Below are 27,468 nucleotides of genomic sequence, written 5' to 3'. Positions count from 1 at the left end.
CACTGGTACCCACTCCTGAGGAGTCTAACACATTCTCCTCCCTGGACCCTACCTCTAATGCCTCTTCTCCTGACTCAGCACAGCTACAAAACTCTTCACAGTCAGCTGAAAACACTCAATCTGGCTGCATGGAAAATTCCTTAACACCACAACAGACCCTACTCTCCAAGGAGGTGCAGGATGTTATTTTGGAGGCCAGAAGGCCATCTACTAGAAAAGCTTACTCCACAAAATGGAAACGGTTTTGCGCTTGGAATGAGAAAAAGGACCAGGATCCTAGAAAACTGATTTTGCCTCAGATATTACAGTATCTAGCTGAGCTGTTGAACAGTGGACTTTCATTTTCCTCCATCAAAATCCATGCCTCCGCCATTTCTGCAGAATACAACACTGATCCACCCTTATTCTCTCACCCGCTCTTAAGGCAGTTCCTCAGAGGGGCTAAGAATATAAGACCCCCAAGGAAACAACCAATACCAGCCTGGGATCTTAATTACATTCTAGAAAAATTAACATTGCCTCCCTTTGAACCAGCTGCCTCAACAGATTTGCAATATTTGTCCTGGAAAACAGCTTTCCTTCTGGCTATTACCTCAGCTCGTAGGGTCTTGGAACTACAAGCCCTCATGGCTGTGCAGCCCTTTCTCATCTTCCATCAGGACAGGGTTTCCCTACGAACCAACCTGTCATTTATGCCTAAGGTAGTATCCAGGGTAGCTTTAAATCAGGCCATACACTTACCTACCTTTTACCCCAATCCTCAAAACAAAGGGGAAAGGCTGCTACATTCCTTAGATATCCATAGACAGCTACGTTACTATTTGGACAGAACAAAGCCTTTCAGGAAATCAGAACAACTCTTTGTCCTATGCTGTAGGAGCTCAAGGGAAGCCAATTTCCAAACAGACAATTTCAAAATGGATAGGCCACTGCATACGGTTTTGTTACTCCTTTCATGGCAAATCTGTACCTACAGGCATCAGATCCCACTCCACAAGGGCCACAGCTACCTCTGCAGCCTTCCTCAGAGGAGTCCCTACCAAAGATATTTTGGAGGCAGCCACTTGGAGTTCTGTGCATACCTTCACTAAACACTACCACCTACCTTTATACTACAAAACTAGAGCAGGCTGTGCCACTGCTGTGTTGCAGGGCATTCTGGCTCCTCCCAGTTCCACCTAGTGCCTACCACCCTGTGTGTAGCTTTGGGATTCTACCCATCTGTTATGACTGCAGCTGTATGCACGATGAACATAGTACAGTTTTGTACCTACCATAAATGTAGATGGTCGAGTGCTAATACAGCTGCAGTCCAGGTTTCCCTCCCTCCTTCCCCTCTGGGTACAGACCAAGTATATATATATATATATATATATATATATATATATATATATAGAGAGAGCCTTCCTTCTGGGGTCACCTGACATCTGGGGCAAGAAAGACTGAAGAAAATGGCGCCGGCTGTGTCTTATATACCCCTGTCGCACTGACGTCAGGAAAGAAAGCGACAGCAACCGACGCCGGACCTAGACTTTGGAATTCGGCCGACCGAGGACCCGCCTGACGGCAGGAGAACCCATCTGTTATGACTGCAGCTGTATTAGCACTCGAACATCTACATTTATGGTAGGTACAAAACTGTACTTTATCCTCATTGCACCTTTTTGTCTTTTAGATTTGGTTTCCCTTCCTGTGGCCTCATCTTGTGCATCTGCCCTGGATACTGGACCCCAAACCAGACTTCCTTTCTGACCAGATAGGGATGATTCATCTTGATGTAGCAGGCCTCAAGCTTTTGGCATGGATTCTCCAGTTCCACTGATTGCTAGACAGCCCATGCTTTCCTCCCTGGTCTGTCATATTTTATCTTCGCAAAAAACTTTTACTAGGAATATTTATAGAAGTAAATAGAAGAGATTTGCTTCCTGGGCTCTTGAGAGATTTAGACCCTTTTTCTGCTCTTGGGACCAGCTGTGTTTGAGTTTTAGCTTCAGTTTTTCATGAATGGGATAGTTTCTCCACCATTAAGGTGCAGATGGCTGCCATTTCAAACTTCCATCTTGATGAAAATAATTCTTCACTTTCTTCTAAATTGTGCAAAGCATTAATCAAAGACACATTCTTGCTTAGGCCTGCAGTAAAGAATCTTTCTCCTCCATGGATTTAACTATCTTATTTCAAGGTCTGACCCAAAGCCTCTGTGAACCTTCAGCCAAGACAGACTTTAAGTTTTTGTCCTAGAAAACTAATTATGTTGTCCTATCTCACCTTAATTCTTGCTGGTTGGGTTTGGAACTGAGCGTCTGTTCTGACTCTGCCTAATACAAAAGTTCGAGAGCTTCCACTGGCTCGAGGCTAACCTTTATCCCATGATGCTTAGGGTAGAATACCCAGATCTCATTTGCCGCTCAAGCGGTTGGTGTCTTCTGGCTGACTCGGCTAAGTAGTTTAGTTGATATATATTTCTGTCATAATTCTTAACCTTTTCAGAGAAAATCTTGGTACCTTTTCTGTCGCATGCGACTAGTTATGAGTATGGTTTACGTATTTAGTCAAATTTACCCCCTCTGTTTGTTAGGCCTACTGTCTTCCAGAAGCTCGTTTCCCAGATTGGGTGATGGGGCCACTTCTTGGGAAAGAGAGTCCAAGACACATGGTTTCCTGAAGTGGCTAATACACACATCAGTATGCTGGAAATGAGTGCAGTCCTCCTAGCACTGCAAGCCTTCCAAGACGCACTCCCCTCTGGGACCATTGAGTTTCAAACTGATGATATGTCAGTGATCTGGTGCATCATAAGCAAGGAGGTACCAGATCAGATCATTTCTCTTTGTTGAGAAGCTTTGAGTGTGTGGCGATCTCATCCAGTCAATTTCTGATAGTAATGCACATTCTGGGGAAATCCAAAGTGATAGCAGACAAGTAAAGCAGGTCCTTTCTAATGCCTCATGAGTGGTAACTCAACATGAAAGTGGCAGAAAAGATATTTTGTTGATAGGGCCAACCATGCTGCGAACTCTTTGCATCTCCATTCAACAGCAAATGCAGCAGGTACTTTCCCCTGGTCCCCACACCGGGGGGAATCAGTAAGAGATGCTCTTCTCTACATTTGCCCCCCCCCCCAGTCTCCTCTACGCCTTTCCCCCAGTACCTCTATTCCCCAAATTCCTTCAGAAAGCATCTCCATTGAAGAGCACAGTCATCCTCATTGCTCCTTATTGGCCTCATCAAATTTCGTTCCCCTTTCTTTGGCCTCGTCTGCTTCGCCTGTCACGGAATAGCAGCTTTCTTAAGCAGCTGGACAGGAGCAAGCACTGGCCTTTGCCAGGAGTGCAGCTTCAAGTCCTCACTCTTCCACCCCTGTCGTAAGGTAGGCAGAATATCCATTTTCAGATTGTAGAGAGCATTTTTTTTTCCTCTGGACCATAGAATTCTTTTTTTGACATTTTTATCACATGATTTAAGACAAGATACACATACATTAATAGAAAATAAACTGTTTTCAACATGTTTTATTTTCATGCATTATATATTACGTATTTTTTTAACCTTTACCATTCACTCCAGTATTGCATACATTGGTCAATTCCTGCTGTCCCTTAAACCACACTGTTAGATTTTGAACATTAGTTCTGCATATATTGTTCCCCCATATTCCGTTTATTTCTGTATAATTTGTTCCCTCCCTTTTCTGAAGATCCCCATCTCCATTTATTTGTCTAATTTACAATATTTACTATTTCGTTTAGATTTTGAATGCTTTTTGGTCGGCTAATAGCAGTAAACATAGTAAAGCTTTACTTTGTCTAGATTAATCTGATTCCAGTTCCAAGCTGTAAAGAATAATTTCCTTAGTTATAGCCAGTTGCTCCCCCAGCATTTTTGATGAGAATAACTATAAGGAATTGCTCAAATCTGCATTTGCTATCTACTTGTGGAAGAAGTCTCTATAGTCAGGTTAGGTTATGAAATATTTATTAAGACACTTTCAAGTAAAAGTCCTAAATATTTTGGACTTTGTTGCATGCTTCAGAGCCATGCAGATGTCATCTCATCGTATAATCTTTCAAAGAACCTGTCTTAAAATAAATGCTTCCTTTAGTAGCAGTTGAGTGTCCGTCAGAGCAAGGTCAAAAGGTTTTAAGCCTTTACTGATTCCCAGTAAAGATTGGTGCTAAAGGTCAATCTTGGATTGCTCCAAGCTAAACAACTTTCTGATAAAGCAAGTCAGTATACTTACTCTCCAGTTCCTATCTTACTGTCTTTACTGATTCTGGACATTCTCGTGGTCGCATTAGTTGTGAAAGATGTGTACAGTGCCCCAGGAGGAGTAGATCTGATAATTAAAATGCATAGTTTAGGACTTCAGCAAACTAGAGTTGTGACTGGCTGACCAGAAATTCACTTTAATCCTTTCACAAAAAACAAATGGAAGAAACCTTCTTTGCAGGCTATCCCTTTTGCAGAAAGGGATTACTTTGCTCATTTCCTGTTAATAGACTGCCACCTGTCATTTACAGAGTACAAGGACTGTGCTTGAAAGTTCTGAGATGTTAATCTGCTGGCATTCTCATGGTCTCTGCACCAGTGTTATTTATTAGGAAATTCTAGTGGGACATTATACCCATCAGATTTTATTTTGGGGATTTTGGCTAGGCTAAAAATGGCCCCTTGGGTAGTTAGCCTAGTATTCTACATGAAATGCACTGTTCAGCTCTTCATACTGTTTTTTTAGACCAGGATTTCTCAGCCATGTCACAGACAATACCATGGAGCTGATACATTTTCAGATTGGGTCCATGTATATCTGATTTGCAGGCTAGCTGTGATGACATGACGTCTAGCATTAAAGTTTTACATGCTTAGTATATTCTGCTTTCCTAAAGTGCCTTGTGCATCACACAAGCAAGTGTGTATTGCCTTTCAAGTTGGTCTTTAGCTATGAATTATTTCTCTGTCTCCTGGAATAAAGGGCTTATTTTTGTCATTCCTCCTCTGCTAGTAGTATTCAAGGTGCTGAGGGATGTAATGCAGGACAGAACCAGTTTGATCCTGGTGTCAGACTTGTGGCCAAGACTGGACTGATTCTTCTTGCTCAGTACTTCAGTAGAGGTGGTCTAAGATTCATCTCCATCTTTTGTAACACTTTCAAACCATAAGGGACCTGTTATGTCAGAACTTAAAACACCTATGACCTGCAACCTGGAAGATAGAACATTGATCTCTCCTTGGAAGTACTTCTGTCTTGTGTATCCTTGAAAGGCCAGAAAGCCCAGTACTAGAAAATCTTCTCTAGAGCGTTGACTGTGTTTAAGTTTGGTGCAGAAATGATGTTTGTGCCAGTATAGCTGTGTTTCAGCAAATCCTTTTATCTCTTGACCTTAATTCTTTATGATCTTTGTTGTTATATATGTTAACGTACTTTAGCAAATTATTTTGGCTTGCTTGCTATTACAACAACATGCAGCAGCCTCCAGAAGAGACCTGTGAAACAGTTTATGAAGGGGTGCTGTATTTAAGTTCATTGTGGAAATCATTGTCTTATCCATGGGATTTGAAATTTGTTTGAGAAGAAAAATCTGATCCTTATCCTATCTTGATGGCCATTATTTAAACAAGAATATCAGTCCCTAATGTGCAGAGTGCCTTAAATGGTCTTCTTAGAGACAGGGTGGCCTCTAGGACCAGTCCATATTTCATGCAAAAAGCCTTAGAAATGACACTTGGTCAATGCCAGTCATCTTCCAGTGCTCCCCCAAGACTCCCAAAACAAAGGAGAAAGACTCTTGTATCCTCATGAATTTGCAAAAACACTTGAGATTTTAATTAGCGCAAATTATTTCAAGCAGACTTTCTTTTGTGTACCTCTAGTGCTAGGCAAACAAGACAGACTTGTTTCTAAATTAAACCTGTCCAAATGCTTGGCTGTTTTTCCCACTTTTTGTTATGACCACCATTGTAAAACACAAGGCCAGAATGGCATAATTTTTCAAGAGTTTATGAATTTGTGTGGCAACAACATGGATTTCCATTTGCACCTTCTCTAGATATTATAAAATGGGCATTCTTTTCATAAACAGGGTTGATATTGCCACCACAGTGCTCCAGGGCATTTGTTTTCCCCTTCTTAATTGTTTGGCTACTTCCTTTATTGCTTTAGTACTCTTACCACATGATATGGTGATCCTTTTTTGATGACTGTAGTACAGTTGTGTAAGCAAACTCACTGTAGCCTTAGTTGTTTGAGTAAGATTATTACTGTAGTATAGGCTGCTCCTCCATCCCCCTATTTAGTCCGATCTTGCTTTAGTAGGGAAATGTTTTCCTTGCTTGGAAAGTGCCCTCTCTAACCATACATTAACACTGTCTCAAAAACTGAAAAGATTTCCCAGCATTCTGGGTAAGCAAGATAACACACTTGTTAGTGATCCATAAAAATATATGAATAGACGTATGTCATATTGTGTATAGGTAAGAACTGAGTATGGCACATATGCCATTACTCTTCGTCTTGTACTTCCTTTTGATGTCTGCTGCATTGAAATGGTCTTGCATAGGTTTGTCTGAAAGCTATGAAAAGCAATGGCATATGATGAGACATCTACCTCCAGTATAATTATTGAATGCTATGATTTTGTAATGCATTGATGATCTTGCTGTAATATCTACAGTTAAGTTGAGGGTGCTTATACAGCTGTATTTTCCTCTTTGTATATGCTGTAGTCTTAATTGATTTGACTTTATTATGAATACAGTAAACATAATTCCATTCAGCTGTACAGTTTGGTGTGACACCATTGTACAAGAGGTATGCCATTTAAGTTACACCATTTAGAAATGAAGCTAATGAGAACCTAATCTGAATGTTTTTATTGCTGTACACTACATGTTCTGGAAAATTAGCCAAAACTATGTAAATCTTGAGCACAATTTTTGTTGCAGAACAAATGGACATTGCTTTGCCATTATCGAAGAAGATGAACATGGAGAAGTCACAGTTGGCTCTGGCTGCATGAGATATGAAGGTTCAGACTTTCAGTGCAAGGTAAGGCTGTGATTTTAACTTTCATTTTGACTAGAAAATGAGTAGTAAATAGCATGTACAATTTATTCTGTATGTATTATATTGTTTATTCTCTTTGCATTTAATATTTGAGAGTGCATTTACTCTGCTAATGGATATGGACTGAACGGTCTGCTTTTGTGGTAATTCTGACTTGGAATAGTTTGATTTAATTGTGCACTGCTAAGACTGAAATGCCAGCAACTCAGGCTGCTGGACTTGGATAACGTTCCCCAAGTTTCAGCTGCTCCCATTGCTCATTTTTTATTAATGTATGTATTGACTGGAGTAGAGCAGTGATCCTTTTGTACCATTTTCAGGCTCAGAACAGCATTTAAAACCAAGAAATCTTTTTGCTTCTGCACACTTCAGATCGCTCAGGTTGTTCTGTTGCAGAGTGCTACTTCTTCAGGCTTGGAAAACAGATGCCATGTCTTCTTTCTTGGAATAGGAATTTCCTTTGTGCATACTCTCCATTTCCTCTGATTCCCAAATCCTTCTCATAGTCAAGGACGACAAAGCAAAAAACTTGTTTGTGACCCCCTAGACAGCACTGGATGTCCTTCAAGGATGCATCTGCAGTCATAACATATGGGTTGTCCTGCCTCAGGCAGCCCTTCGGTCGGCCGGATTCCAAAGTCTGGGTCTGGCCTCTGCTGATGTCGCACTTCACCCGGCGTCATAGCTTCTGGGGTATAAAGGCATCAGCCGACGCCATTTTCTCCAGTCTTTCTTGCCGCGCGGTGCCCGAAGCAGAAGCTGTTCGCAAGTGCCGTCGGTCAGATCCAGAGATTTCAGCTACCGAAGACTTCTAAAAAAGCTAAGTACCCCGTTGGGGACTCTTTCTTGCCTCAGCCAATGTCAGACAAAGTAAATAATTGTTTAACTTGTGGGAAACAAATACCTCATAAGGATTTCCACTCTTACTGCCTTCCTTGCTTAGGCCCAGACCACGACGTATCAGCTTGTTTAGCCTGTGCTTCCTTCAACCGACGGACACTTAGACGTCGGTCGGAGTTTGCAGAAGAGTTTTTTGGTCCCGCTTTTGCATATAAAATGCCGTCGGAGACTCCGACTACACATTTAGCCAAAAGCAGGAAAGGACCGACACTCGCGGCCCGCGGTTTCGGCTGAAACCACGGTTAGGCCTACTGCGAGTGTCTCGGTTTCGGCTGAAACAGAGTCCTTGGTTCTTCCTTCTGCCTCCGACATGCCTCCGACAACCGAGGCCAGAGTGGCCCCGGCGGAGTCGGCTACAGAAATTCCTACCGAAGAAGCAGGCGCACAAGAATTGTCCGACACCATTCCGTTGGACATCTCTACTCCTGCACGTGGGGCAGCTAGACCCCCTGCTTCCATGTCTATTAAGGTCTTCTCCAGGGCTAAAGCAGCTAAAATTTCCAAGGCCTTACCAACAAAAGCTTCCTCTCAGAGACCTTCCTCAAGCTCTCAGATTCTCAACCTTGCTGAGGACCTTATATCTCTGATTAGGGGATCCCAACCTCACCCAGGCAGGGCCTCACAACCTCCTCCTGACAAAAGGCCTAGGACTGAACCCCCTGAACCTCTCTCCTCTGATTATTCCTCGGATGGATTAGATTTATCAGACCATCAGGAAGGACCATACTCACCTTATGAGGATTCGGATGCAGAAGACTCAATTCCTTCTGCCTCCCCCCCAGAAGAATTTTCCTTTGGGGAAACTTTACACTCAATGAGGGAACACTTTCAATGGCAGGGTCAGGATTTTTCTGATTCTAGGAAAAGGCTAAGGACTTTTTTACACTTGCCACAGCATAGGCCTTTAGCCATACCACCTGTACTATCAGTTGTTGATGATGCATACAATGATGCCAGTTCTGCCCCTGATTCTCTTCCCCCGGCCTCTGCCAAACCTGACAGATATTACAGGGTCCCGGATTCTCACTTCCACTTGTATAAGGCCCATACTGCAGACCCAGAAACTATTTCTCAGGGCCCAAAGGGTGTTTCAGCTGCCTCTGCCAAAAAACCCCTATCCTCTGAAAGAGAGTCAAGAGCATTAGAGAGATGGGGTAAAAAGGTTTATACATCTGCTACTCTTTCTGCCAGGGCTTTAAACTGTCAGTTCCATATGATACAGTACCAGGAATTTTTGTTAGATCAGCTGAATAAAAAGCTTTCCTCTCCTGAACCTTTAGACCGTAAGTCCCTTCAGGATTTGGTACACAACTCTCAGCAGGTCAGTAATCATTTCTTAAAATGTGGCTATGATGCACTGAAGGCTTCATTTAGATCAGCTATGACTGGAGCAGTGATTCGAAGGCATGCCTGGCTAAAAGAGCAATCCTTGCCAGACCATGTCAAGTCTAAACTCCTAGATGCCCCTAGTGAGAAACAAAGTTTATTTGGCTCCCCTGCACAGGAGATTCTAAAGAAAGTGGAAGAAAAAGCTAAATCTGTGCAAACAGTCAAGGATTTCCTGCAGGTCCAACCTCCGAGGTTCAGCAGAAACTGGCCTTCAAAAAATTGGTCCTTTCCAGACACCTCCAGAGCACAGAGAGGCAGAAATAGACGCCCAAGAGGCAGAGGTCAATCTAGGGGTGCCTACAGGGGTCATCAGTGGCAACCTGCCAACCAGAGGAGTACCGCCACAGCTGCGACTACAACCACTTCCACAGGACAGACACAATGACGTGGCTCTGATTCCGCCTACCAGGGAGCAACTGGAAGCACCCTTGGGCGGAAAGTTAGCTTTATTTTCAAAAAACTGGCATTGCATTACAGGAGACAAATGGACATTGCAAACAATAGACAAAGGCTACAGGTTTCACTTCCACACTTTACCAAAAAAGAGAGGAATGCCAAACCTTCAACCAAGCCAGAAGCCAGAGGCTCTAAAACAAATCATCAACTTACTAAGGATGAGAGCAATAGAAAGGGTACCATCTATGGAACAAGGCCAAGGATTTTACTCCAGACTATTCCTTGTACCAAGAAAAGAAACTCAATGGAGGCCTATTCTCGACTTGTCCACACTAAACACATATCTCATTGTACCAAAATTCAAGATGCTGACCCTACAGCAACTTATTCCCATGTTGGGCAAGGAGTCTTGGCTGGTGACTCTAGATCTCAAGGAGGCATACCTGCACGTCCCTATACGACCAGATTGCAGAAGACACCTCAGATTTCTTGCAGGATCAGAGCATTATCAATTCTCAGCATTGCCCTTTGGCTTATCTACTGCGCCCAGAGTATTCACGAAATGCCTGGCATCAGTAATTGCACATTGCAGGCTTCAGGGAATTCAGATCTACCCATACCTGGACGACTGCCTAATACAAGCAGACAACAAGACAAAAATAATAAAGGATTTGGCCTATGTCATACAACTGTTACAAGCCTTGGGATACACAGTCAACATCCAGAAGTCAAGACTAGTGCCATCCCAAAGGATAACATTTTGGGTGCAGAACTGGACACAATAACTCAGATGGCTTTTCTCACAGAAGAAAAACAAAAGCAACTACCAGTCTACTTCATGGCTTTGACAAGACAAACTCGGCTTACTGCAAGGAAAGTCCTGCAGGCCCTGGGTTACATGGCATCTTGCATAATCTTGATCCCGCATGCTAGGCTGCATATGAGAAAATTACAATGGTACCTAAGGAATGTATGGTCTCAACACAGACACAGTCTAGAAACCATGATACCAATCATTCCATGTCTGAAAAAGAATTCCTGTGGTGGGCTCAGGCCTGCCAGACCAACAGAGGGTTGCCTTTCCACAAACCACAACCAAGGCAGACCATCACCACGGACGCCTCAGACCTAGGCTGGGGGGCACACATGGAAGACAAGTGTATCCAAGGCCTATGGTCTCAAGACCAGCTGAATCTACACATAAATCTAAAGGAGATGCTGGCAGTGAAGCATGCAATCGAGGCATTCAAACCTTTCCTCCAGCAAGGACATCTGCTGATAAGGACAGACAATACCACAGTCATGTGGTACATCAACAAACAGGGAGGCACGCATTCCTACCCTCTATGCCGGATGGCAATGGACCTGTGGAACCTAGGCCTGAATCTCAACATTCAACTGCAGGCCAAATTCTACCAGGAAAAGAGAATTCACTAGCAGACAGCTTAAGCAGAACTACCACGGATGCTCACGAATGGATGCTGCATCCAGACATCTTCAAAAACATAACAAAGAAATGGGGAATGCCAGAGATAGACCTGTTCGCCTCCCCACTCAACCACCAACTGAAGAAATTCTGCTCAAGAGAATACCACCCACAAGCCTGGAGGATGGACTCCCTTTCTTTCAGCTGGAAGGCCCTGACAGTTTATGCCTTTCCACCTCTCCCATTGATGTACAAAGTTCTACTGAAGATCAGGGAGGAACAGCCAAAGGTGAATGTCCTTCATGGATGCATCTGCAGTCATAACAACTGGGTTGTCCTGTCGTCAGGCAGCCCTTCGGTCGGCCGGATTCCAAAGTCTGGGTCTGGCTTCGGCTGATGTCGCACTCCACCCGACGTCATCTCTGCTGGTCTTCGGGTATAAAGGCATCAGCCAACGCCATTTTCCTCAGTCTTTCTTGCCGCATGGCGCCCGAAGCAGAAGCTGTTCGCAAGTGCCGGTCGGTCAGATCCAAAGATTACTACTACCGAATACTACTTCGAAGACTTCTAAAAAGCTAAGTACCCCGTTGGGGACTCTTTCTTGCCTCAGCCGATGTCAGAAAAAGTCAATAACTGTTTAACTTGTGGGAAACAAATACCTCATAAAGATTTCCACTCTTACTGTCTGCCTTGCTTAGGCCCAGACCACGACGTAGCAGCCTGTTCGGCCTGTGCTTCCTTCAACCGACGAACGCTAAGGCGTCGGTCGGAGTTTGCTGAACAGTTTTTCGGCTCAGACTTTGCGTACATTATGCCGTCGGATCCTCCGACTACCCAAATTGTCAAAAAACGCAAGGAAAAAGACCGACACTCGCGGCCCGCAGTTTCGGCCGAAACCACTGTCAAGCAAACCGCGAGTGTCTCGGTTTCGGCCGAAACCGAGAAAACTGGTCAAGCTTCAGCCGAATCCATGACTACTACTGAGGCTCCCGCTACTTTACCTGAATCGGCCTCAGAAATTTTGCCTACAACTGTGGCTTCTAGTGAGTTATCTGACACCATCCCGTTGGATGTATCTACCCCAGCACGTGGTGCTGCAAGACCCCCTGCAGCCATGTCTATCAAGGCCTTTGCCAGGGCTAAAGCAGCCAAATCTGCTAAGTCAGTGCCTGTTAAACCTCCCTCACACAGGCCCCCTTCCAGTTCACAAATGCTTACTCTGGCAGAAGATTTAATATCTTTAATTAGGGGATCCCAATCTCACCCAGACAGGGCCTCTCAGCCACCAGAAAAGAGACCTAGGACAGAGCCCCCCGAGCCAGTGTCCTCTGATGATTCTGCGGATGACTCCGACATTGCAGAACAGCCAGAGGATCCTTTTCTACTTATGAAGACTCTGATGCTGAAGAATCCATTCCAGCTGCCTCTCCACCAGAGGAATTTTCCTTTGGGGAAACCTTACATGCCATGAGAGAGCAATTCCAATGGCAGGGACAAGATTTCTCAGATTCAAGAAAAGGCTTAGGACTTTTCTGCACTTACCACAACATAGGCCCTTAGCTATTCCTCCTGTTTTGCCTGTTGTGGATGATGCATTTAATGAGGTCTGTACTGCTCCTGATTCTTTACCTCCAGCCCCTGCCAAACCTGATAGATTTTACAGGGTGCCAGACACTCATCACCACCTATACAAGGCCCCACTGGCGGACCCAGAAACTATTTCCCAGGGGCCTAAGGCAGTAGCCTCGACCACAACAAAAAACCCTATACCTTCAGAAAGGGAATCCAGGTCGTTAGACAGACGGGGCAAAAAAGTTTACACTTCTGCTACCCTCTCAGCTAGAGCTTTAAACTGTCAGTTTCACATGATACAATACCAAGAGTTTATGCTTGATCAGTTAACTAAAAAGCTATCCTCTGATGACTCTATAGATAAGAAATATGTATTAGAAATGGTAAATAACATACAACAGGTTAGTAACCATTCCTTAAAATGTGGCTATGATGCACTGGAGGCTTCATTTAGATCAGCCATGACTGGCACAGTGATAAGAAGACATGCATGGTTGAAAGAGCAAGTCTTACCGGATCATGTTAAAGCTAAGCTATTAGATGCTCCTATGGATAAGGCCAGTTTATTTGGTACACCTGCCCAGCAGGTAATGAAGAAAATGGAAGAGAAGGCAAAATCTGTACAAACAGTTAAAGATTTCTTACAGGTTCAGCCCCAAGGTTTAGCAGGAACTGGCCTGCCAAAAATTGGTCCTTTCCTGACTCCACAAGATCCCAAAGGGGCAGGAATAGACGTTCCAGAGGCAGAAATCAATCCAGAGGAGGTGCCTACAGAGGACGACAGTGGCAAGGTAATAACAGAGGCACAGACACAACCACTACCACTGCAACAGGACAATCACAGTGACTTGACTCTAACTCCGCCTACCAGGGAGCAAATAGCAGCACCATTAGGCGGAAAGTTAGCCTTATTTTCGAAAAATTGGCACTATATCACAAAAGACAAGTGGATTTTGCAAACCATAGACCAAGGATACCGGTTCCACTTCCACACTTTACCAGTCAAAGAGGAATGCCAAACCTGCCTCCAAATCAAAAATAGAAGCTCTACAGCAGATAATGCAATTAACAAAGATGAGAGCTGTGGAAAGAGTACCAATAACAGAACAGGGCAAAGGATTCTACTCCAGACTATTCCTAGTTCCAAGAAAAGAAAAAGTTGGAGACCTATTCTCGACCTGTCCATCTTAAACACATACATCATTGTCCCAAAATTCAAAATGCTGACCCTACAGCAACTTCTTCCCATGCTGGGCAAGGAGTGTTGGCTGGTAACTCTAGATCTCAAGGAGGCATACCTGCACGTCCCCATTCGACCAAATTGCAGAAGATACCTCAGATTTCTTGCAGTATCAGAGCATTATCAATTCTCAGCATTGCCCTTTGGCTTATCTACTGCGCCCAGAGTATTCACAAAATGCCTGGCATCAGTAATCGCCCACTGCAGACTACAGGGAATCCAAATTTATCCATACCTGGACTACTGCCTGCTACAAGCGGACAACAAAAGCAAGCTGACAACAGATTTACAAAGGGTCATTTACTTGCTACAAGCCCTGGGATACACAGTCAATTTACAAAAGTCAAGGCTGATACCATCCCAAACAAGGACATTCTTGGGTGCGGAATTGGACACAGTAAAACAAATGGCATTCCTAACTGCAGAAAAACAAAAAGAACTCCCTCTTTACTTCTTGGCATTAACAAAACAGAACAAGCTAACAGCAAGAAAAGTTCTGCAGGCCTTGGGCTTCATGGCATCATGCATAATCTTGGTCCCACATGCCAGACTGCATATGAGAAAACTACAGTGGTACCTAAAGAATTTATGGTCCCAACACAGGCACAGCCTAGAAGCAGAAATACCACTAATCCCATGCCTAAAACAGGAGTTCCTATGGTGGGCTCAAGCATGCCAGTCAAACCCAGGCCTACCCTTCCACAACTTTCGAGCAAGCCGAACCATCACAACAGACGCCTCAGACCTAGGATGGGGGGCACACATGCTGGACAAATGCGTACAAGGATTGTGGACTCAGGACCAGCTACACCTGCACATCAACCAAAAAGAAATGCTGGCAGTAAAACTGGCAATCCAAAAATTCAGACCATTTCTCAAAGAAGGTCATTTGATAAGGACAGACAACACCACAGTCATGTGGTACATCAACAAACAGGGAGGCACTCATTCATACCCCCTATGCAGAATGACTTTGGACCTTTGGAACCTGGCACTCAGCTACAACATCCAGTTACAGGCAATATTTGTACCGGGAAAGGAGAACACTCTAGCAGACATGTTAAGCAGAACCACCTCGGATGCTCACGAATGGATGTTACACCCGGACATCTTCAAGACCATCACAAAGAAATGGGGAATGCCACAGATAGATCTATTCGCTTCCCCTCTCAATCACCAGCTCAAAAAATTCTGCACAAGGACATTCCACCCACTTGCATGGAAGGTGGATTCGCTCTCCTTCAGCTGGAAAGGTCTGACAGCATATGCATGTCCACCTCTTCCCTTGATACACAGGGTATTACTAAAGATCAAGGAGGAACGTCCAAGGATAATCCTGATAGCTCCGAACTGGCCAAGACAACACTGGTACCCATTGCTGAGGAGCATGTCTCGGGAGAAAATGTGGTCAATACCCCTGATGCCTTTGATGTTAACTCAGAACAACTACAGCATCATGCATCCAAGCCTAAAAACTTTGCAACTGACTGCATGGAACATCACATAGCAGCAACTAATCCAGATCTTTCCCAAAGGGTTAAAGACATTATCCTTGAAGCCCGCAGACCTTCAACAAGAAGGAACTATGCAGGAAAATGGAAAAGGTTTGTCATTTGGAGTGCTGAAAGAGGAAAAGATGTGTCGAATATAGATATTGCTAACATTCTGGAGTATTTGGCAGAGCTTCTACATACAGGCCTGTCCTATTCCTCCATCAAGATACATGCATCAGCTATTTCTGCAGAATACAGCTTTGATCCACCTGTCTTTTCACATCCTCTACTCAGGCAGTTCCTCAGAGGGATCAAGAATGTAAAACCTCCTAGGAAACCACCATTGCCAGCATGGGACTTGAACTTTGTACTAGAAAAATTGACACTCCCTCCTTTTGAACCAGCAGCAACAGCAGATCTACAGCACCTGTCATGGAAAACTGCTTTCCTACTGGCAATTACCTCAGCAAGGAGGGTTTCTGAACTTCAGGCCCTAATGGCAGTACAACCCTTCCTAATCTTCCACCAAGATAGGGTGTCCATGAGAACTAATCCTACATTTATGCCTAAGGTGGTATCCAGAGTGTCTTTAAACCAGGCAATCCACCGACCTACCTTCTTCCCCAATCCACAAAACAGAGGGGAAAGAATGCTGCATACCTTTGATGTACATAGACAGCTACTCTACTACCTGGACAGAACCAAAAGTAACAGAAAAACTGACCAGCTTTTTGTAGCCTATGCAACAGGAAGGGAAGGAAAAGCAATTTCCAAACAGACAATCTCTAAATGGATAGGAAATTGCATACGATTATGTTACTCCTTCCATGGAAAACCAATTCCACAGAACATAAGGCCTCATTCTACAAGGGCAACAGCCACTACCACAGCCTTCTTACGAGGAGTGGCAACCAAGGACATTATTGAGGCGGCTGCTTGGACCTCCGTGCATACATTTGCCAAGCATTATAATTTACCTCTGTATTCCAGATCCCGAGCAGGGTTTGCCACTGCTGTACTGCAAGGGATCCTAACCACACCATAATTTTTTTTTTTCTCTTCCTCCTCCCCTAGTTGGCTATGGTATTCTACCCAGTTGTTATGACTGCAGATGCATCCATGAAGGACATAGTACAGTTTTGTACCTACCATAAATGTAGATGTCCGAACTGGATAGCATCTGCAGTCAGGATTACCCTCCCTCCTTCCCCTCTGTGGTACTCCTAGGGTATTTACCCTCCTAATAGCTAGCTGGTGGGGGGAGTCTCTTATGGTGTATTTGTTTGTATATATGTACATACATGCTTATTTTTGTGTTTGCCTTCTTTCCTTTTGGAAACATTGGCATTTATCCAAAATTTAGCCTTCCAAGAGGGCAACTGGCATCTGGGGCAAGAAACACTGAGGAAAATGGCGTCGGCTGATGCCTTTATACCCGAAGACCAGCAGAGATGACGTCGGGTGGAGTGCGACATCAGCCGAAGCCGGACCCAGACTTTGGAATCCGGCCGACCGAAGGGCTGCCTGAGGCAGGACAACCCAGTTGTTATGACTGCAGATGCATACCTATCGGACATCTACATTTATGGTAGGTACAAAACTGTACTTTCCTCCTCTTCCTCTTCCACATGGCCAGGGGTAGTCATCGCAGTTTGGACTTGCTCACACAGAACAAGGGCTCTCTGTTTTACTCCAACCTGCAGACCTTGAATCTGACTCTTTGAATGATATAATTTTAATTCCTTATAGGAACCACTTTACTGAGGACATGTTTAATGTTCTACAGGAAGCTAGAAAACCATCTACAAGGAAATCTTGTGTTACTAAATGGAAGGTGTTTTTCTCATGGTGTCACAAAAAGAAGCAAGACCCTTAAATGGATATTCCTAATATTCTTATTTACTTCTGGGAGCTGTTGGTGGCTTTTTCTTCTGTTGAAAGCTCATTTATCAGCCATCACTGTATGCTTCTAGATCCAGGTTCTGATCATTTTGAGGTTAAGCAGTTTTTGAAAGGCATCCTGCGCATCAGATCTCCAGAGAGAGTCATTCCCCCCTAACTGGGATATGTACCGTGTCCTTGGGGAAAAATTGAGCCTGCTGCATATTCCTTTCTTAAATTCTGCACTTTGAAAACTGTATTGCTGATGGCTTTGATTTCTGCTAAAGATGTGTCAGAGGTGCAAGTGTTGTTGGCTGTTTTGTCCTTTCTCATTTTCATAAGGATAGGGTTAGTCTTGGAATTAACCCTTTTTTTGTGCCTGAGGTTGTCAGTCAGATCTCTGTGAACCAGACCATTAACCTGCGTGCCTTTTTTTCTGCTCTTCAGAATAAAGGCGAGTGAATCTTCCATTCCTTGGATGGACATAAGCAGCTCAGTTTTTATTAAGATAAAAAAACAAAACGGTCCCAAGTCTGAGAAGCTTTTTGTTTCTTTCCAGGCTGTTTCTAACTGGAATAAAAAGGCTATTTTTTTTTTCCTGTGGAAAACAGCAGCAAACTCAGGTTAAAACACATTCCACTAGAGCTGCAGCTTCTTCTGGAACTTTCTTTAAAGGTATGGATTCTATCTCTATTGTTAAAGTAGTAACTTTTATTTTCTATTCCTACTTTAACTAAACATTACAAGAGTGATCTTTTCTGTGGGAATAGAGCTGGATTTGCTTAGGTCTATTCTTCAGGATCTAACTGACCAGAATTCAGCTCAATCTTCCTCTGCCCTTACTTCGTAGGCAGGTTTTGGGAATCTTTCATCTGTTAGTAATACTGCAGCAGTAATCTAAGGAAGTATATGATAGTACACTTGTGCTAATAACTTATCATAATCATAGATGTTTGATCACTGTTGCAGTATTACATCCATAATCGTAGATGTTTAACTGATCACTGTTGCAGTATTAAATCCCATCCTCCTTTCTCTCTCTTTGGGCAGAAGCGTATTCCTGTTTTTCCCTCACATATTTTTTTTAACTTGTACTTTGGTATATACTTGCCACTGCTTCTGCTTCAGGTCTTTGGTTTGGGGCAAGAAAATCCTGTGGTACTTCACACCCATACATCCCTTATCTATCTCTTGCCTCAGTGGGAATGAGGTCATTCATCAGAAGCATGGCGCTAGATATAGTTGCTCAGGCTTTTGTATGCTGGCTAGATGTATAAATATCCTTGGCAGGTTAGTCCTCCTGTTAGTAATTCTGCAGCAGATGGACATCTACTGTCAGGGTAACAATTTTATACAACTGCACTTTTCTTTGTATTTGTGGTCATTTTCAACATAAATGCAGAGAATGCGAATTCATGGCTGGTATAAGAGCCCAGGTAAGAGTTCTTATTTTTGGTAGCAGGCATCCTCAAAGAGGAAGTTGTGTCATAGTTGCTGGCTTGAAGTTAACAGACCTGCAAAAGAAAAGGATGATAGCAGACCTTTATTGATAGTTCAGAAGAAGTTGATTCTTTTAAGGCAGTTAAACTTCAGCTGGAAATAACTCAGAATGACTGTAAGTTGAATTGCGTCTGACCTGGGTGTCAGAAGTTCACTGTAATTAAATCAAAAGGTTCTTCAACAAAGTATTAGTTTAATAGTGTGCACACTTATGCAACCAGCTTATTGTACATTTTTTATTTTTATTTGTTTTTTTTCCCCTAACAGATGTGTTTTTCAATTGAATTGTACAGGTTATAAGTCACATTAAAGTTGGGAAAAGTTTTGAAATGATTTATTATTGTCTCGTTTTTTATATCACAAAAACCCTGGCATTTTAACAGGGGGGTGTACACTTTTTATATCCACTGCATATTACCTCCAGGAAATGGCAAGTTTCACAATTCTTACTGTACCGTGATCTGAGTGCCCTGAAAATGACATTCACTGAACTAATAGGGACCTGGTATGTGTGCCACTGCTATAAAAAGATGAATCCTCCAGTTGTCAAATGTTGTAGTATCCAGTTAGGAGTTCTGTTTGTTTTGCAAATAAGAGTATTTTTGAATAGGAACAATGATCCACCACCAATTTAATTTCCTGGCCTTGGGTCACTAGTCTTTCTCTATTTGGTTTGTATGTAGTATGATGGGCAGAAGTCATTCTTCATCCATATCTCTGATACGACCACAGTGTAGGGCTGTTCTTCGGATACCTATGCTTCCAATACTGCTGTGTTGTTTAAGCTGCAAGCAGTAAGGCAGGATTGTATTAATTTCCTTAATTCTAGAGTTTGTATTTCATTGTGTTGTAGGTTTTGGTCAGAAGTTTCAATGGACATTGCCTGACCTGAAGAGTTTATTCAGTTGATGTAGTTTAGACAAAAAGTCCTTGAGATAGAGACGTGGAAACTGGTGGAAGAAAGGGTATAAATAAATAGCTATGCTTACCTAAATAAACCAATGTACTGAATTATGTTTTGGAAAAAAAAAACAAAATGTTGATTGTGGATGCTTTATTTTGATAAGAGGCTTAGAAGTTTACATAACTCTACACCCACAACCTACTTGCAGTCAGGAGTTCGGAACTAGTCCCAGCAGTTTGTGAAGCATTTCTGTTACCACTTCTAACCTCTGGGATGAAAATCGGTTAGAGGAGATGGGGGACCTTTTCAACAGAATCTGTAGAAGATTTGTTTTCCAACAGGAGTTTGATACTGTACATTTTGTATTGAGTATTTTGTCTCATGAAATGTAACTAATCTGAAAGGTGTAACATTTCTGCTCATATAAGGAATTACAGACCTCTGATTTTAGTACTGCAAGAGATGTGTCCTAGTAGAGGTAGAGTATTTCAGACTTAACTTGTTGACCACATAACCACATTTTTTTCCTTTTACATGGTTTTTGTAAAAAGGGAGACTTTGCCCATTTGAGTTACTAGAGAAGAAAGCAGATAGTGAAGGCAGGTATTTAGCTATCAATGCAAACTTAAAAGGGATTAAAGTATAAATATAAATTTGCCCCATGACATAACTGAATTAGCAAGGATCTTGAGTGAAGCGCTGATGGTTTGGGGATGGGACTGGAACTTGGTGTGTGCAATGGATGAGGTATGACCACGTTACATATGTACCATAAAAGACACTCCCACAATTGGTAAGTTTATGGGAAGTTGCACAGTGACAGCTGGTGTGATAGGTGTGCGTGGGAATTTGCAGTTTCCAAAGTAGCCTGATGTACATGTTTTCTTGTAGATACCAATCCTTTTCAAGGATAGACTGTCATTTCAAGCAGGACACATGCTCAGAATATTTGGATAGCTTTTTGTTTCCATTTCAAGTCATGCACCTGTGATTCTACAGTTACATCTGGATAGATATAAAATGGACAGGATTTGAAGAATAAACATGCAGTTAATGCGAAGATTGAACAGCTTAAGTATAGTGTTAGGGATAGATGTAAAAGATGGAAAGAAAGAGTACCACAGACTGTGAATGATTTAGCATCAAAGTGGGATAGGTTCAAATTAGATTTTGTCATTCTGTTCAGAACTCAAAATGCAGGAAAATAATTGCAAGCAAGAATAATTTTTAGAGGGTTGCAGAAAGATCTTTTGAAAGCTCAAGACAGTTTACTGACAAGTTTCAGACAGGTGAATGCAAACATTGAGGAATTGAAAGTCGACAGAAAAATTGCTCCAGTATGAGGTGAATTAGGCTAAAAGATTTCTTAACCTTAAAGATTTTGAGGTCAGTCCCATCGAAAAATATTTTTGGCTCTTCAGCTTAAGAGGCAGAAGTAGAAAGGGTGGTTTTATCAGATAGTTCCACTGAGTTTAGTAGCAAGAGTTTCATTTTACCTGTTGACAAAATGAGCTGGTTTTCTGAGTACTGTAGAGGGGCGGGCTGTATCAGGAAATGCTTAAGGAGGGAGTCAGATTTAAGTGATTGAAGCAAACTTTGGGATCTTTAGATCTTAGGAAGGTAGGCCCAGACAGGCTCACAAAGGCTGTGACAGAAGGAGGGGATGGATGTTATAATAAAGGTCTAAAAATGTGAAGACACGAGTTTAGGAGAGGTTTTATGGAGTTGGCTAATTATGTTAAGAACACCTGTCGATTTCCAGAGTCAGAAAGCAAGCCATACTACTCAGAAACAGCTCCTCGTGGTCCTGCAGAGTGGTGCTAGCAGCAGAGAACTGAGAAAAGCGACTACTTTCCTGATCTAAGTATTTTTTTGCTGTTTTTACCTGAGAGACCTTCCTTTTCTTACTTTGAACAAGTTTAAACTGCTTTATTTCCTGTTTTTTGCATTGTACATTATCTGCACTTAAAGTTACATTTGGTCGAAAGTTTGTTGTTAAATTTAACTGTTGAGGCTACCCACTAAAGTGAGCTGGCTAGCCTGTGTAAGTGATTTATTACTGTTTTTCCTGCATTTCTGTGTACTTTCTAACCTAAAAAAACAAAAAAATATCCTTGTTTTCCCGCCTTTCTCGACTAGCTTAGACCAGTATACAGGCTTTGCTGTATTCTGGACTATGGTGTAGTTCCTGTGTTGTCCATTGCCTTATTTGGATAGAAGGAAGTTTCTTTGCTCACCAGTGGGAGTGGGGAGCCTTGAGCAGCCTATCTGTCCCTGAAGGAGTGACCTCAGCACAAGAGCTTGTAGTAATTGGTCTTTTTGGACCATTTCCAGCTCTTTTGAAGTTCCCTGTTTAAAATCCGCCCTTGAGCGTTTTTTCTGGCTATACTACTCAAACAACTCCTCGTGGTCCTGCAGAGTGGTGCTAGCAGCAGAGAACTGAGAAAAGCGACTACTTTCCTGATCTAAGTATTTTTTTTGCTGTTTTTACCTGAGAGACCTTCCTTTTCTTACTTTGAACAAGTTTAAACTGCTTTATTACTTGTTTTTTTGCATTGTACATTGTCTGCACTTAAAACATTTGGTTGAAAGTTTGTTGTTAAATTTAACTGTTGAGGCTACCCACTAAAGTGAGCTAGCCTGCGTAAGTGATTTATTACTGTTTTTCCTGCATTTCTGTGTACTTTCTAACCTAAAAAAACAAAAAAAAAATCCTTGTTTTCCCGCCTTTCTCAACTAGTTTAGACTAGTATACAGGCTTTGCTGTATTCTGGACTGTGGTGTCGTTCCTGTTTTGTCCATTGCCTTACTTGGATAGAAGGAAGTTTCTTTGCTCACCAGTGGGAGTGGGGAGCCTTGAGCAGCCTACCTGTCCCTGAAGGAGTGACCTCAGCACAAGAGCTTGTAGTAATTGGTCATTTTGGACCATTTCCAGCTATTTTGAAGTTCCCTGTTTAAAATCCGCGTTTGTGCGATTGTGCTCATAACGCAGCACCAGTTAAAAAGGCTTAAAGTATTCCTGGCTCCGCCAAGTCTGCACTTCAATTTTTCCCTCAAGAAAGCTCTACTTTCAACAAAATCAGTCTATTTGCTTTATCATAAGCCTAGCACTTGCTCCTAAAACCTTTCTTTTAAGTGAAGCACCCTTAAACTAACGTAAGCACTACATCCACTTACAACCCGTGCTAATACCCACTTACCTTCAAAGTCCTCTCTCTGACCCAAGTTACACATCACCCCCTTATACTATTCTGGCATGTCGAGTGATGTATTACTGACGTCCTCTCCAGTTCAGCTGGTTAATCTGGGAATCCTGAGACAATGTTACAATTGTCTCATGTACACAGACAATCCTCTCCTCCTCCCAACAAACACATGTGAGAGATGCAACTATATAGCCAAACTGGAGGCTGAACTCTCTCAACACAGGACTAGCAAGACCAGACAGGAGGAGAAGGTAACCACACACACAACAAACCCAGTCTCACATAAACCAACCACAACTGCAAACCAAACACATAATAACACAAAGACATACTCGGAGGCTCTAATAAAAAACTTACCGAAACAACAGAGGCTCCCAAAGCAGACATCCAAGAAAACACCACCTCAAAACTCTGCACTTGCAACACATAGTACACAAAGTCAGTGTGCACTCAGGTCACTCCAAAGCAAGTACAAATATGACTACGTCATTGTCCATGCCAGTGTGAATGACGGCTTGCACCTGTCACCACTAGGCTTCCGGATATTGGCTAAGGCTCTTGCCACCCCCATAGTGCCTTTTTTAGGCAAGGCTCAAAAGACAAACCCACCACCTTAGAAAACAATAAAGGAAAAAAAGTAAGGGTAATGCTACTCAATGCCAGAAGTCTAAATCTCAAGATGCAGGCTCTCGAAGCACTCCTCAGTATGGAGAGCATCGATGTCTGTGCAGTAACTGAAACCTGGTTCAAGGCTCCTGAGAGCACCCAGCCCTACCAGGTTATACCTCGTATCATGCATTTTGGCCCCAAAACCTGGGCCGAACCACAAAAGGAGGGGGAGTGTCCATATTCATTAAAGACACCCACACTTCCAGGTTAGTGGCAACACATGAAGCATCGGAGACCATCCATGTGCAACTAACCATAGGCAAAACTGCTATACAACTTGTAGCATGCTACAGACCACCCTCGCAATCTCAGGAACTCCATTCAGCCTTCCTGAAGACACTGGAGGATATGAATGTCTCACCAAATACCATCATATTGGGAGACTTCAACTACCCAAACATAGACTGGGTGCATTACTCAAGCCCCAACACCCTAGCCCAAACGTTCCTGGAATTCATCAACTCAAATGCGATGGAACAACTAGTCACCTCCCCCACAAGGAGAAGTAATATACTTGACCTGATCATCACAAACATTGGGGACAAAATGCTCAACACCAGAAGTATACCCCTCACTAGTGAGATGAGACCATAAACTAATAACCCTAGATATTCATATCCCACCTCCACCCCCAGCACAAAAGACCACAGTGAGAAACTTCTCAAAAGCCGACTTTGCACTCCTTAGGACTGAAATGGTATCCTTCAAGCCCCTTGGGCCAGAGGAAACCACATCCCACACTGCTGAATCCTTCACAAATGCTTTCTACTGGCATCTCCAAGAATGCATGGATCATGCAATCCCAAATAAAACCAAGACCCTTTCCACCAAAGGCAGGCATCCTATCTGGTGGACCCCTGCCATAAACAAACTTTATAACAAGAGAAGGAAGCTACTGCAAGACAGAGCAAAATCCCATAAAGGGAAGGCATCCCTGATCAGCACTAGCAAAAAACTACGTTCGCTAATAAAATCATCAAAGGCCAACTTCGAGAGAAAAATCGCTAAGGACACTAAAGATAATCACAAGGCCTTCTTCAGTTATGTTAGAAACCTGGGCGGAAACCCTCAGATATGCGCAGAGTTAGTTCATAACGGCAAAAAATACACTGAACCCACAGATATTGCCAACATACTGGCAGACAGGTTCAGTGCAAATTTCTCCCCTCCCTCTCCCCCAAAAGACAAAATAAATATCTCAGCTGAATGCAACCTCCCTGAAATCTCAGATGTCCAGGTGAGAGCTGCCCTCAGCAAAGCTAAAAATACAATATCCATGGGACCTGACGGTGTCCCGGGTTGCGTGCTACGTGAACTCCTAGAGGAGCTAAACCCGCACATAAGAACGCTGTTTAATCTTAGCCTTGCTACAGGATACGTCCCTGAAAACTGGCGTACAGCTACAGTGGTCCCACTCCACAAAGGTGGCACCTCTACAGACCCTGGAAACTACCGCCCCATACGCTTGACCAGCCTGGTCTGCAAAGCTATGGAAAGGATCATTATGGAACTCATAAACAAAGACATCGGGGACCTACAGACAATTGACCCTACCCAGTTCGGCTTTGTAAAAGGCAGATCCTGTCTTTTAAACCTGGTGGACTTTTTTGAAACAGTCACTAGAGCCATCGATGAAGGCAAAGCAGTTCATACAGCCTACCTGGATCTGGCAAAAGCCTTCGACACAATACCCCACTCAGGCATCATAGACAAGCTCAACAGCTTAAATGTAAACCCGTTTGTCACAAGATGGGTTGCAAACTGGCTAAAGGACAGAACCCACAAAGTCAGAATAGCTGGAGCTATGTCAGACTCTAAGCCAGTCACAAGTGGAGTCCCACAGGGCTCTGTCTTGGGACCCCTGTTGTTCGGCATTTATTTTTCAGATGTGCAGGCAAACATAAAAGGGTTGTGGCTGACAAAGTTCGCAGATGACTGCAAAGTAGGCGCCATAGTCGACACACCAGCTGACACATGCATCCTCCAGAAAGGCCTCACAGAAACAGACGACTGGTGCCAGAGTCATGGCCTTAAACTAAATGCCAAAAAATGTATAGTCATCCCCTTTGGAAAAAACAAAGTACCCACAAATTACCACATAGGTGGTAATCCATTAAGTACGGAAAAAGTAATCTGAGACCTGGGACCCAAGTTGACAGTGACCTCATTTGACACCCACGTCGCCAAAGTGCTTAGAAATACCTTTTACCTTGCCCACCTTATCATGAAGGGATTCACATCCAGAGCAAAGGATGTCATTGTACCCTTATATTCCTCCCTTATCAGGCCTATGATTGAGTACAATGCCCCATTTGGTATGTACCTCACCCGGCACCTGCAGCAGCTGGAGAGACCCCAAAAGTACCTTACCAAGAGGATCAAGGGTCTCCAGCATATGTCATATGCTGCCAGACTGAAAAAGCTGCAGCTCTATTCAGTAGCATACCGCCTGCTCAGAGGTGATCTGTGCCTTACGTACAAGGCCATGTCCAATTCAGAATTAATGGACATGCTTCACATCAAAAAATCCAAATCCATCAGTGCCACGAGAGCTAAAGATCTAAACCTCAACACAAATATGAATAGGACATGCTGGAGGGACAGATTCATAACCCAGAGGCTTCCTGCACTCTGGAACAGGATACCAGTCCATGTTAGGCAGAGCCCCTCACTGACTCTCTTCAAGAGAAATCTGGACGAATGGATGGGTGATCGTAGGTTTACTCCGGGGGTCATCTCTGTGTCATTGCTAGATAGAGGCACAGTAAACTAAATTTAATTTAAATTGTACACTTTTGTATCATTACATGGGGTGGCGAAAGCCACATACACTTTGGCTAGGCTTATAAATGCCCTAGGGCAGATAGCCTAGTACTATACTATGAAACTATTCACATTAAAACCTGGAAAAGACTTCATGTAAGTAGGGTTCTGTAGGCCGATCTCTGTATTGGGTAACAGTTGTACTTTGTATTTACAGTGTTACTGATTAAGCTTAGGAACAACTCTAAGCACTCTTGTTAACCTTTTAAACTCCATGACCAGACTGGATTTTTGTCTGGAAGAACATCTTTTGACAAAGCTTATTAAAATGATTTTGGTAACAGAGGATTCAACTGTATCAACTAAGGTATTACTGGTGACTGGTTTGGAAGCAGAAAAAGCAATTGATTGTATGAAACTAGCCTTCTCTCTTTGCAGTTTTAAAGCACATAGTGTTACCTCAGTAGTTTCTGGAGCTCTTGTTATTTTGTAAGTTGGACACAATCAACCAGAAGTCCACCGTTCCAAAAAGCACACTTTTTTTAATAAAACAAAAAAACAGTAAAAAGCAGTAAAACAAAGCTTTCGAATTAAGACTCTTCTTCAGTGTTTCATAAATACTAAGTGTGCACTGTTATATATACTAAACACAACCAGTCATCAGAAAAACTCTTTATGGCAATTACTGATTTAAAGTGCCCCATCATCAGTACCTCACACATAGTAAGATACAAGTCAGTATATTTATATCCTTCAGATGAAGACTCTGAGGGCTCTGTCCACTCTGATAGCCAGGAAGAGCACTTCCAGACCTATGAGGACTCTGATGCAGAAGATTCCATCCCTTCGGCTTCCCCTCCTGAGGATATTTCTTTTGGGAAGTTCTGCACACCATGAGGGAACATTTCAAGTGGCAGGGTCAGGAATATTCTGATTCTAGGAAACTCCTTAGGACTTTCCTTAAGAAGCCTCAGCACAGGCCTTTAGCTATTCCCCCTGTACTTGATGTTCTGGATGATTTGTATTCTGACTCTAGTGCTACCCCTGATTCGCTTCCTCCTGCTCC

At 43.0% G+C, this 27,468-nt stretch overlaps 1 protein-coding gene across 1 annotated transcript in view; it reads left to right on the top strand.

The window, feature by feature from the left end:
- Positions 1-27,468, top strand: part of BMPR1A (bone morphogenetic protein receptor type 1A) — a 1,674,184-nt gene that overhangs the window by 539,264 nt on the left and 1,107,452 nt on the right. Inside the window, exon 5 of the mRNA XM_044056589.1 lies at positions 6,943-7,045. Coding sequence (XP_043912524.1) covers positions 6,943-7,045 — 103 coding nt within the window. The remainder of the gene's footprint in view (positions 1-6,942; positions 7,046-27,468) is intronic.

Source organism: Protopterus annectens, chromosome 14.part0, assembly GCF_019279795.1.
Source record: "Protopterus annectens isolate FY-2018-M chromosome 14.part0, PAN1.0, whole genome shotgun sequence".
NCBI lineage: Eukaryota > Metazoa > Chordata > Ceratodontiformes > Protopteridae > Protopterus > Protopterus annectens.
The sequence above is the reverse complement of the archived record's forward strand: the minus strand, read 5'-3'. Positions and strand labels throughout refer to the sequence as shown.